General features: G+C 40.3%; 2 protein-coding genes across 2 annotated transcripts; both read left to right on the top strand.

The window, feature by feature from the left end:
- The first annotated feature begins 38 nt into the window (after positions 1-38).
- On the top strand, positions 39-7,983 carry LOC119891138 (izumo sperm-egg fusion protein 1). The gene is given in 12 exon segments (XM_038702479.1): positions 39-171; positions 398-507; positions 1,612-1,885; positions 2,117-2,191; positions 2,384-2,467; positions 2,580-2,600; positions 2,726-2,815; positions 3,081-3,128; positions 3,131-3,207; positions 3,453-3,603; positions 4,485-4,656; positions 5,092-7,983. Coding segments are annotated over 10 exon segments (1,002 nt in total). The 5' UTR covers positions 39-171; positions 398-507; positions 1,612-1,683; the 3' UTR covers positions 5,174-7,983.
- Positions 7,984-8,643: 660 nt separating this feature from the next.
- On the top strand, positions 8,644-11,596 carry dusp2 (dual specificity phosphatase 2). Its single transcript, XM_038702481.1, has 4 exons — positions 8,644-9,254; positions 9,596-9,717; positions 9,886-10,105; positions 10,635-11,596. The coding sequence occupies exons 1-4, from the start codon at positions 8,867-8,869 to the stop codon at positions 10,850-10,852; spliced, it is 948 nt and encodes a 315-aa protein (XP_038558409.1). The 5' UTR covers positions 8,644-8,866; the 3' UTR covers positions 10,853-11,596.
- Positions 11,597-12,788: the final 1,192 nt, after the last annotated feature.

Here is a 12,788-nt window from a genome sequence, read left to right as displayed (position 1 = left end):
CACTCACAGATGCACTACACTGACAGGTGGGCTTCTGGGAAATGTAGTAGGAGAATAAGGTCTTCAGAATTCGCTCCACAAAAAGCTTACCAAATATACAACGGAAATGCAAGAGGAGCTTTACAGTTTGTTTCCTGCCAGCAACTCAAAGTGTCAAACTACAGGACAGAAGTACAGTGGATAAACTAATGCTAACTAATTATTAACATTATTTTAGAAATTAACGTGTGCGGTTTTGATCACATGTGCGACCGTTAACTTAACGTTACCCATGGAAACAATTCAAATATTGAATAAAATTGTCGGCATTTTATCTTTTTTCGGTTTTTATTTAAAAACAATACTGTAAATATGCGATTTATCTGCATTTTTATTACTCTTTGTATTGTCTTTGAAGGGTGAACTGTGGGGTGAACAGTGACAGTACTGTTGCAGTTTGTGGCAGAATCTGACTGGCAGGCTGGCACATGAACAAAATTGCAAAACTGTTCAGAACATACTACAGAGGTGAGATCATTCAGAGCAAATAATAATGTTGTTGTGACTGTGACAAGCTATCCTACCACTGGGGGACAGCAACAAGCTTTAAACACAGGAGCTAAATGAATGACTGAGTATTTTAGATCAAGAATTTTATGCTTGTTTATCTTATTTGGCCATGCAAATATTCTTGTTATTGTTGTCCCATTGAATATCAGTCAGTGTCAACACTACTAGCTACAGTTGAAAACGGTAGCCTGAAACTATTTAGCTAGTTAGCTTTATTACCGTTTTTTTTATTAATTTAATAATAGTATTAGTAGTGGTCATGGCACCAACTGCTGGAATAACCTACCTAGTTTATATCAATAGTAGCTGTAAGTCAGTTATAGCAAGTGGCAGGATGATAGTAGCACTTGTTGTAGCATTAGCAGATGCAGCAACAGCTTTTAAAGCACTTAAGTGCTGCAAACTAAAGTATTTGTATATCACTAGTTGAAGTAAGAACAGATTCAGAGGCAGCCAAGGCTGGATTTCCAACTGGGCCAAGGGGCCCCAGATGTCCTACATTCACAGCATATCAGTTGGATTGGGAAATTTAATAAATCCACTGTAAATCAATGGGGAGTCCTGCATTATTACCTAATCTTTTGGCCTTGTAGAGGGACCATGTGTCAAAAATCTGGTTTTAATAGCTTTATTATACTTGCTTATATTCGTCTAACATGTATGGAGCTAAAACAATTACTCAGTTTCTTGATTGACACAGTTATAATAAGCATTTGATTTTCAAAAATGCCAAAAATTCACTACTTTCAGTTTCTCAGTTGTCTTATGTGATAGTAAACTGAATAACTTTTGGTCTTCGACTGTTAATCGTACAGACCAAGTCATCTGAAGACGTCACCTTGGGCTTTGGCAAATTGTGAACAGCATTTGTCACTTTTTTCTTTAGTTTTTAATTGATCTATCAAAATAATAAAAGGCAGATTCATCAATAATGAAAATAAGTGTTAGTTTCAGCTCTGACAATGGTGCAAACTCCTTAATAAGTCTGTGTTTGATGAAAATACCACAACCAAATTGAATGGTGTTTGGAGCTGCAGTAATATTTGGCAACTCTTGTTTCAGAACCTGCTCTGACAGAGGAGCAAAAGTGACTCATCCTAGTTCCTAGCAGGAAGTTAAGGGTACCGAGGGGAGATGTTGCTGGTGTTGGTGTCCCTGCTTTGCTGTGTCCCTGCTGCCAAGGCCTGTTTGCAGTGTGACCTCAGGGTCAGGCTCCTACATGAGGACTTAGTCCTCTCTGCTCCCACTGTGGACAACCAGATTGAATTGAAAAAGATTTGTGACCATGCCTATGTGACCTACAGAGAGACCAGCCAGATACGAAAGGGAGTCATTGGTGAGATTAAGGCCTTGTTTAGCACAATATGACCTGGCACGAGTGTGAGTATACTGATATTTCGCATGAAAGAACTTAAACTGAATGTCATATCTTAGTTTCATTTAATCTTTCTAAAATATTGTCATTATTTGAAGTTTTTACTACCATGGACCTCATTGTGTTCTGGATGAAAGTATGAGTAAAATGCGTAAACTGTAATTAAAATAAAATCTGTTTCCCATTGCTCAGATCCCACCACTCTGTACAGAGCCACAACTGAGTACCAGAGTGAATTTGACCGCTTCTTGAAAACCAAGGACACTGGTGAGAAACCAAATCATGACTATTAATTCCAGATGGATACACAGTAGTTGGAAACTTTGGGGGGAATGTAGCACAACACTAAGGTTATTGTAATTGTTCCCCTGTATCATCACTGAATGTATTTACTCATGACACTGTAATCAGAACAAAGTTTCTGCCAGATTTTAAGACAAATCCCTTTTTTTTTTAAAGGATCTGTAACATTCGAAGCCATTCAGATCATGGAGAAGGGCAGGAAAATCTTAGAGAAACACTTGGACACATTCATCCGTGATGGTAATTGGCATGAATAACAGTGAGTTCTCTGAACAGTGTGAGGCAGGGCACTTTGTGTAAGTCATTGCTGTGTATGAGATGCATTACTTTTTTTTATTTGTCTCTCCATCAGGATTGTGTCCCAACAAGTGTGGTAAGTTTTTTTCTGTCTGATGCTCCCCTTATATGTGTAGATCCTTATAGAAATACCCTGTGTACATGCTACATATTCAGTGCACGTTTACAGGACACGTCTGTACATGTGTATGTGGTTCTCAGGGCTTTTGAAACAGAGAGTAATGGATTGCATCTCTTGCCACTACAAGATATACATCTGTCCCTCTCCTTCTGGCCAACAGGATTGCGGTGGTATATATATATATTTTTGCTAATGTGTGCATGTTGTTGGAGACTGGGTGGATGAGTTCTAGTCGTACCTATATAAGGAGTGCACCATTCTCCATGGACACAAGCTGTCACGAGTGTATAAATGTGTTCCTAAGCAAGGCACTGCTGCTGCCTGTCCATGTGCAGGGCTAATGAGAAAGATTATTCAAGTAATCCTGATGCAAATGAATGAAGCATCTTTTTTTTTTTTTTTTCTCTCCTCACCCCCCTCCCGCTTTTTCTGCAGAGTATCCAGTGCAGGCTGAGGAGGGAGGCCAGGCAGTGTTGAACTGTTTCCTTCATGGCATCGTCTACTGTTGGGAAGACCAGAGTACCACTACTCCTGGGCCCCTGGTGTGCCAGAAACGGAAAAGGTCTTTCTGCCATCACTGGCTCTTTGTCAAGCAACAACACAAACAGAAGCATAATAGCATAGCACTTTATAGAACAAATGAGTGGAAACTAACTTCCCACTTTTTAACCACTTTGTATACTTCCTGATTCCCACATATTACGTTTAGTCTCTTATTTAGATGTACAGTATCATCATGAGTATGTGTATTTACTGTATCTTACACCCACTTACTTACATCTGTCACTTCCAAATATGTGTTGGCAGCTGACTGAGAGCAACTTCAAAGCCTTGGTAGTGACAGACGACTCATCTGTGGTCTTAAATCAGCTGCATGTGGATGAACAAGGAACGTATCGCTGCTCTTTGCAGGACGAAAATGGAACCGTCTTCTACCGAGTCACTTTCCTGCTCGCTGGTAGGAGTACACGTCATCCCAGACACGTTATTAGATAATTCAACTCTGAAAGGGCAAATGGCGGCATTACATCTGAGTTAATTTAGCACTTTTGAACTGCTTCCACATAAGAGTACAAACGCTCTAATAAACATTTGTCAACTCTGAATAACTGGTAGTAAATAAAACACTTTAAACTGTAAGATGAGTTAAAGTCCCAGTCCAGCATTCTAGTACGAGTGTTCATAAATTTTAGTTTTCAGGCCCATGGTGATGTTAAAGGATATCCAGGAGGTTTCAGTTTCAAAGAAATGAATTCACTACATGTAAAAGTAAACATTTCAGGTTTGTAAGATGTAAGATTTGTTTCTGTGTGTGTGAGTCTGTGTTTGTGGTTTGTATCTGTGGGGCATGTCAGTGTCTGTACAAGGGTGGGTGGTTTTTCTCTCTTCTTTTGTTGCTGTGTGGAAGTTATTGTATTTTATTTGTGTGTCCTTTCATACCTGTTCTTTCTCCGTAACTCCGTATGGAGTTTAATAAAAAGCACATTGTGTTTACTTGTAATGAAGTAAATACAATTGCCTTAAACAATAATCCCAACCGGAGGATAGATAAAAAAATACTAATACTCCTTTCCTTACCAGTATCCAATGCCTACAGCTCCAACAGTAGCCTGCTAAATAAACAATAAAATGTAAAATTAAGAGGAGATCCCTTTAAAGAGAGTCTATGACCTGTGTCTGTTTGGAGGTTGCTGGCAAACAATTTCATGTGAAAGCCCCTGTCCATAGTTGATCTAGGACAAGCAGAAAGCTGTAAAGTCCTGATATTTTCCTCTACATAGATATTACTCTATAACTCTAATAATGCACCTCTCTGTTATTTTAATTCTCCTTCTTCAGTCACCCCTTTGCCTGTCCAAATTCACCGACCTGTCATCACTCTGCCCTCCCTGCCTCATGGAAACAACTACTCACCTTTTCTACCTACTGAGGAGGGCCTGCTGATGCCAGTCATCGCCGTGTTTACTGCTCTGAGTCTGGCAGCCTGCGTAGGCATTACAGTTGTCCTGGGGTGAGAGACAGTAAGTGGGTGGAGGGGACAAAAATGAGAGGATGAGAGGTTTAGCGGGAAAGGTGGGGGTGAGAGAGGTGACACAGAACAGAGAGCATGACAAGCTAAATGATGCAAGATAAAGGAAGTGAGTCGTATAGTTTGAGGATTTAATCCTGAGATTAGTATGTTTAGTATGAAGCTACAATAGATTTGTAAATAGGTTCATTGTTTACAATTGAACCCATTACGCCATTAAACGTTATCTCTGACCGTATAGTCATATTTTCCAGGAAGTGATGTCAGTTACTTGAGCGCAAAAATCAACAGGTGTTAACTTAGATTCTTGCGCACATAAAGGGCACTTGATGGGCAGATCTTTCTGTTATTTTGCTGTCATTTTTTGTGTTTAGTTTTATCTTAAATTTATGATAACTGTGTTTGTGATCTTGGTAGATTTATTATAAATCAGAGGAGAGCTGTGAACAAGCCGAGAAGAAAGAGGAAGGAGGAAAACCACACACAAAACACGGTGTGATGGAGACACTGCGCACAGTAAACACACACTCTAAAGACAGGGAGGTTTTACTCATTTCAGGTTGGACATTTCTCTCTGTGGCTAAATAAATTTCCAAGCACAAAGTGCCAAGTCATGTCTAGAAATTTCATGTAAGTGTGAAAACATGTTCACTACTCGCAGATGTGGCTCTGCGAAGCGTATAATGTGTTTAGATGTTTTTGAAATATATTGATTAACTTAAAACAAAAACATAAAAACTTAAGGATTGCCGATCTCACTCATAAAAAGAAAGTTTGTGGTGCAACATAACAAAGCGTGACACACCCACTTAAACACACACAAAATCCCCCAGAAAGCACTCAACTTTCCATAGCATTAAGCACCAGCTTGCCTTAAACACGATCACTGATCTGACCCTGGCAGGGACACGTTCCCCCTGAATGGAGCGATGGCATGGTCACGTGGGTGTTTATGAGAGGAATCAGGGATGAGGTAAATCTCCCGGATTACAGTTTTTTTCAGAGATTAACAGCCCCAGCCATCCAATCAATCCCGAATAATCCCCTGTTGGAGGAGGAGGGAGACAGGAGGGGTAAAAAGATAGCAGCAGATGTTTTCATCAGGGTTTCTTTGAATGTTTAGTCACCCATTCAGAGATTGAGTAAGAACAAACTTTTTGCTTTATGTGTTCTTATCAGTCTGAAGACACCATTTTCTTGCCACACCATCAATAGACTTTTTAATTATTTTTTTCCCTCTGCCTACAGTATGTGCTTTCTGTAAATTTTGACATAAGGTGCTTCTGATTCAAAAAACAGTCACCTCTGTTCTCATAAATTCTCTCATGATCTCCACCAACTCCTCGTCTATCACATGTCACATTTCTGCTCACTGTTGCCTTTTTTCATCGTCAGCGGCTAAAGTCATAAAGTAATCAACAACAACAACCAATTCACCACCTATGTAACGGTATTGTGTAAGGCCAGATGTATTCATGGTTCGTTCTTTGTCAACCATGGCGCTCTGATTTGCTAATATAGGAAAGACAATGAAATGTGAACCAAATGAAAATGAAAGCGTGTGATTGATCACATATGAGTCACCGCAGCCAGGAATTAGGTAATCCAGTCACCTCTGAAAGCTAAGGCTTTTCAGGGTCATTTTGGACAAACAATCAGGCGTAGCCAGTTTGGGTTATGAGCTATGACACATCTAACAACGGTTGCAATGATACAGTGTGTGTGTGTGTGTGTGTGTGTGGATGCTGAGGCCTTGCATGGATGGGTGACAGGATGTATTTGCGGTGCTGTTTCCTGTCGGGCTGAAGAGATGGGGGCGAGTGTTGAAAAAGAAAACATGCTTTTAACTCACCATACAGAGACAATCGCGTCACAGTCTTCCAACTCAACAGACCTCATCACTTCACTGTGGATTTATGTGTGTGTGTTCAAGCCAGAAGTGCAGGTTGAGGCTACAGTAAATGCATGCTCAGCGGTCCTACTGACAGCCATGATGAACTGTGTACAAATGTGTGTGTGTGTGTGTGTGTGTGTGTACTACTGTGGATTGAAATCACAGCCTCAGCAGGGAGGGAGCATGACAAAGTGGGAGTGCTGCTGCGGGACCAGCAGGAAGCAGTGAGGGAGGGTGAGAAGGGAAGTGGGAGCATGAAGAAAGTGGAGTCAGAGGTTTGAGTGGGAGACATTTGCGGCAGGGCAGATTTGAATGTCGGTGATGAGGAAATGAAGACAAAGACGTCAGATTACACCTTAACTATCCCACACCGCACATAAAGTATAATTTCCTGTGTGTAACTGAGTGTCCTGTATCCAGGGGTGGAAAGATGTCTACAATATCCAGCTCAGTTAGAATCACTGGTGTTTGACTTAAATATTACAAATGCAGAATTGAAAACTACTCACATAAAAATGCAAAAAAAGACTACTCTTGAGATGTGCTCAAAGCCCCTGAAAGCCTATATTTCAACAGTTAAATTTAAAGTTGTGTTATGTGTGGGTACGGTTTGATCCCATTTTCTTGATTGTGGACAACGCTGTCACCCACAACTGTGGTTGATTGGTTTTTGGGGCCTTTAAGGTTACAAAGAAGCATAACTACATCGTACAAATCCTGAGTTTAATAGTGAGCTGTGACCATCTTTTTTCTTATTAGAAAGCTTTCTATCAAAAAAGGGAGAAGAGGATCACTGCAAACTTAAATGGAAAATCCTCCTGTTTGCTGAACTGAAGGCACAAGTCTTCTCTCTAATTTCTGGCTTTTCTTGTTGAGCACAAAACATGACCAGTAATCTTCTTAAATGATACTGTTATCTGATCTGCGAACTATAAATTAGATCCCACTAACAAGTAATGCTTGTGTAGCCAAAGATTAACTTATTCCTATTTGCCAAAGACCTCTATTGTTGTCCAGAAAGTGTTAAATAAATACATCAAGGATCCGTATTGTGATGAAGGCAATTTAGTTTAGGTTTTGAGTCCATCCCACACAAATCCACAGCTGACAATTTTCTATTTGCTCCTGTCTGAGTAATGTTTACTCAAAACTCAGAATGCCTTTTTTTTTAAATGTAAGAATGTATTTGTGACTTGTTTTTAAAGATTGCCTCACTGGACTGAAAATAACACATTGTTGGTTTTGGTCTTTTAATGGGATTTGTCAACAGTAACAAAAAGATAGAATACCACCAGCCTTATCCTTTGAGTGTAAGTAAAATGTGCTCAAAGTTTCTGAAAAAGTTATTCAGTTACAGTCGGGATTATTTTTTGTAAAATCTCCCATGTCCAAAATAAAATGTGTGATAAAACGTGTGTAATCCATAAATGGTACAGTCCGGAAACTTTATAAAATAAGCAGAAACAATTGCTGAATCTGTTTAGGCTATTTGATATAAGAAGTGCTATGTGCACCTGTTTTCTGTGAGGCAGAGATTTTATTTTATTGCCGTGTAATAAGCTAATGTCATAGAGAATAATGATACAAATGCTCTAGATTACTCAGCAGAGCACAAACAAAACAATATCAAGTATCAATTGGCATTTTATCAGTGCAACATTTTACTTTTCCCCAAGGTAAAACATGGAAATCTGTTCTCTGCATGGGGAAAGAAAACAGAGGCAGTCATGCAGTGGGCTAGAGAAGCTCAGGTTTAATATAGCCTAACCCAAATAACAAACACACCGCCTTCCCCTTTTCCTCTGAAGGCTGCCGTTTCAGTGCGGAGTATGAAAGCTTGGGTGTCAGCATAACGTCATGCATCACAAAAACAAGGGATAACCCCCAACGTACACGTGCGCGGTAGGAAAGTGAGGTTTGACGTCAGTGTCCATATGAGGAGTGTCGGGCTGGCCATATATGGGCGTCCCGCTTCTGACGCGGTTCCTTCTGTGGAAAAGAAGGAGGGGTCGCGGGGACCCCTCCCCTCTCACAGCTGCTATCAATGAACAAGTGAAATGCTCAATCGAAAGCCGATTTTAACAGACCCGAAGAAGAAGTTAACAAGTTCACTCCAGAGACGTTTACAGTAGATTTTAACATCATCTCCAAAAGTAGGCTACTCTATCAACCTTTGTGCTCAAACTTCTTACAGAAAAAAAAACAAAGACCGGATTTATTTTTTGTTCTGTGATATTTTTAGTTGAGAGGAACACATTTTTATTACTTTTAAATTATTTTAAACACACATTTTCGGCAATGACTTCAGGCAGTGAGACTTTGGAAATAACTGGCCATGAGCTGGTTCACATACTCAGGACCCCCCGGGACCAGTACATCTCTGCTGGATGTGTGGTGCTGGACTGCAGACCTTTCCTCGATTTTTCTTTTGCGCACATTTGCGAGTCCCGAAACGTCAACTGGAACTCAATGCTGCGTCGTAGATCCAAGAGCTCGGTGGTGGCTCTGGAGTGGCTCATCCCGGACAAGGCTCTCCTGGGCCGCCTGCGCCGCGGGGAGTTCTCCCCGCTGGTGGTGGTGGATGAGAGCAGCCGCTCCGTGGCCGCTCTGAAGGCGGAGAGTGTGGCCCAAATGCTGCTCACCGCACTGCAAAACGAAGTTCAGACGCAGATCTGCTTCCTACAAGGTAAAAAGACTTAAATAAATGTGTTTTTACGCACCAAACTATTTTATTTTAGGCTTCTTTTGAATGGACTTTGCAAGAGTTAAACATGCTAATGTGTTAACTAATATCTGTGCACTGATATAGGCCTATTTTAAATACAAAAGTAACTTTTAAGTGTAAAGAAAATCTCCATAATCACACTTTAAGGATAAACAAACCGTTGAACTTGTAATTTTAAAAATGTCTATACAGGCTTCCTTTTCATGCTTACCACATCATTATTATTGTTTCACACAACACATTTTTAAGGAGGACTTTGGTGAAAGCTTGGGGCTTAGTTAACACTATCTGACCTCATTTAGGTGGATTTGAGGGATTTTCAGAGGCCTATCCAGAGCTCTGTTACAGCTCTGCCAGCAATCACCTCTCTACAGTGGAACCAGAGCCAACAGTGACAGGTCGGAGGACACCAGCATATGATCGGGTAAGATAAAATTCACCTTTTTATTAGAGCTAATAGACAATAAACAATGTAATACATGAGTTTAGATCAAAAAGCTCTTTTAAGTGATGGGGAAATATGTAGCATAAAAAAGCAGCAAACTGCGTAGTGATTATTCTTGGTTTTAAACATGGATTTTGTAAATTGCAGGATGGTCCAGTGGAGCTGCTGCCCTTCCTGTTTTTGGGCAGTGCCATCCACTCCTCTCGCAGAGAGACCCTCACAGCAGCGGGCATCACAGCTGTGCTCAATGTTTCCTCCTCATGCCCTAACTTCTATGAGGGGGAGTTTCAGTACTTGAGGCTCAATGTGGAGGACAACCTAGCTGCTGACATCAGAGCCTGTTTTCCCACCGCGATCGCCTTCATCAGTGAGTTGCTGCTATAAACATCCATATCTCCCAGCCTGTGTGCAGTCCAACCTCAAGACGACAGTTCAGTCATTATTTGCTCACTGTAATGTCAGTCCAAACTCGAACAAAGTTGGTAAACACACTAAGTTGAACATAAAATATCCAAAGGATTTCTCTTAAGCAGCTTCTACACTATAATCCATTTTGTAGCCTTGATTTATGGACCAACAGTGTAATCACCTGATTACAAAACAACTGGATTATGCTGCAGTAGCTGCAGAAGAAACCTTCTATTAACATTTACATTTAGTTTGTGTTTGCAAAAGTTCAGGAGAAGACAGAGTTGGATTTATAAGAACTAACTATGGTTTAATTTTCCATTAGCTTGGTCAGTTAGAACAGCATTTTCATAAGTGGGTAGACTGCTCCTTTTGTCAAAAAGCTTGTTAAACAATCTCATTGATGTCAAAGAAACTGATGCAAAATGGAGCCCAGTATGCTAATCTCTCTTCCTCTTTCTGTCTCGTCTTTTCCGTTTCGCCCACAGACTCAGTGAAGCAGAGTGGTGGTCGGGTGTTGGTGCATTGCCAGGCAGGTATCTCCCGCTCCGCCACCATCTGTCTGGCCTACCTCATGCACACGCAGCGCGTCAGGCTGGATGAGGCCTTTGACTTTGTGAAGCAGCGGCGTCAGGTCATCTCTCCCAACCTGGCCTTCATGGGACAGCTGCTGCAGTTTGAGACGGACGTTCTCTGTCAGGGATGAAGACCCTGACACATTAAGAGGAATTCAACTGCCTTTTGTAGGCAATGTGCTGGACTAGAAATTGTTTATACTATTGAAACTAGTACATTTAAGTATATAGTTTGTACATTCAGAGAAAAGCTACTTGTGCTGGTGGCGTCACAGGGCTGATGGATCTGGACTCCTGTTTTCAGGAAAAAACTGACCCCTGATACAACAAACAGCAGCTGGCAATATAGACTACGCTGTTATAACCGCATTACAGTATGAACTGTTGTGATTCTGAACCAGCAAATTGGAGCAGCTATGAGGTCATTTCCCTGATATTTTAAACTTAAGGCAAAACAGGCCTGCTTGTCTGGCTTTGTGTGTCATATTGTTTAACTTATGTGCCTGATCTTTGGCAGCAAGGGCTGTCTTCTTTACCTACTGAAAGCCATTCCTTCACAGTTAGGACCACTGTGACGAGACATGTCTTTTATGAAAACAACACTGTGTTAACTAATCAAGGCAATACTGGATGAATCTCAAGTTTTGTTGTCTAATTTATAAAAATGCACTAACAGCAGTTTATTCGAATATTTCTGTATCCTGAGACATTTCACAAACTGGAAGAAGTTGTGATTTATTATGTAAATAGAATTTTTATTTATTATTTCCACATGTGTTATGACAGTGTTACTGTCCGTTATTGCACTTTATACCTTCAAGGTTTGGCTGATTCCTGCAGTTTTTTCCACTAAATTAAAAATATGCTGAAGAACACTGAGTCTGTATTATTTACTTTACTGTATCATGTATGTCCTTTTTTGTAATACATACCATGACAAACATTTCATTTTATTAAATCCTAAAAGATATAGTGATTTTACAGTCCAGCACTGGCTCTCCTGACACAAACGGTAATCTCATTTCAGTTAGCCCTGAATGTTTTGCAGTCTTTCCGCAGAGCACATTACAAATGCAGAATTTCACACACAGCGCTCGATTCGCTCTTGCTAAATCAGAAGGTACTAAAGCCGTGCATTGCTGAGTCTTTTGCAGGATTATCCAAAGAGTATGGGTTTTACAGTGTGTAGTCCGTTTGACCTCAACAACCACTGACGCACATTTCACATCCACCTACTCAAGTTGCGAGCAACAACTTTGTCACAAGGATTTTTGTTTAACAATGAGAGGACATTTGCAAGAGGGCAGAAAGTCATAAAGGGTATTTGCAGTCAGGAAGTTTGGAAAGTCCATATTACTGGTCGAGATGTATTTGTGACATTTTGATCTTATGGTAACTAAAGAACTATTCACATAGACTTACCAAGCATACCGGTTGCATACTGCATGTAGCTTTAGGGCTCTTGTTTGACCTCATTTTGCCAGATTCCAGTTGAACTATTATTACATCCACGCAGATCTACGTTCAAACATGTCAACAACTGTTTGTCAGATGAATAGTACATCATGAGAATATCAGACACTGTTTATATCCCTTATTTTATCATGGGTGAAGGTCTGAGTAAACATTGAATTGTTGTAAATAACGTCGATGGTATTTGTAAGCAAACTAAACTTTACCGAGTAGGTAGAAATGACAAAAGATGATCACTTTTAGTGCGTCGAGGTCAAGCTGCCACTACTACCTCATCCCCTGAGGCTAATTCATTCACCCACACTCTTGTGACGGCTAAAATAATCCACTTCCTCTCATTTGCAAGTATCCATTGCGCAACGTGTATGCAAGCACAACTGTTACGCTTGACTTCTTACTTCCATTAGCAACAGTTTTCCAGACAGAGGGCAGAGAAATGTTCCTTGGAATTTTCAGGTTTTGATTAAGACTGAGACTTTAGTTCAACTGAAACCCAGAAAAATACCATTTGTTCGGATTTGTGTTCATTTAGACATTTATATAAAGAAAATCTAATAAATTGTAATGGATATTTTCATCAACATATACAGTATT

Source organism: Micropterus salmoides, unplaced genomic scaffold, assembly GCF_014851395.1.
Source record: "Micropterus salmoides isolate LMB-PRFRI ecotype aquatic unplaced genomic scaffold, ASM1485139v1 Ms_hic_scaffold_7, whole genome shotgun sequence".
Taxonomy (NCBI): domain Eukaryota; kingdom Metazoa; phylum Chordata; class Actinopteri; order Centrarchiformes; family Centrarchidae; genus Micropterus; species Micropterus salmoides.
The sequence above is the reverse complement of the archived record's forward strand: the minus strand, read 5'-3'. Positions and strand labels throughout refer to the sequence as shown.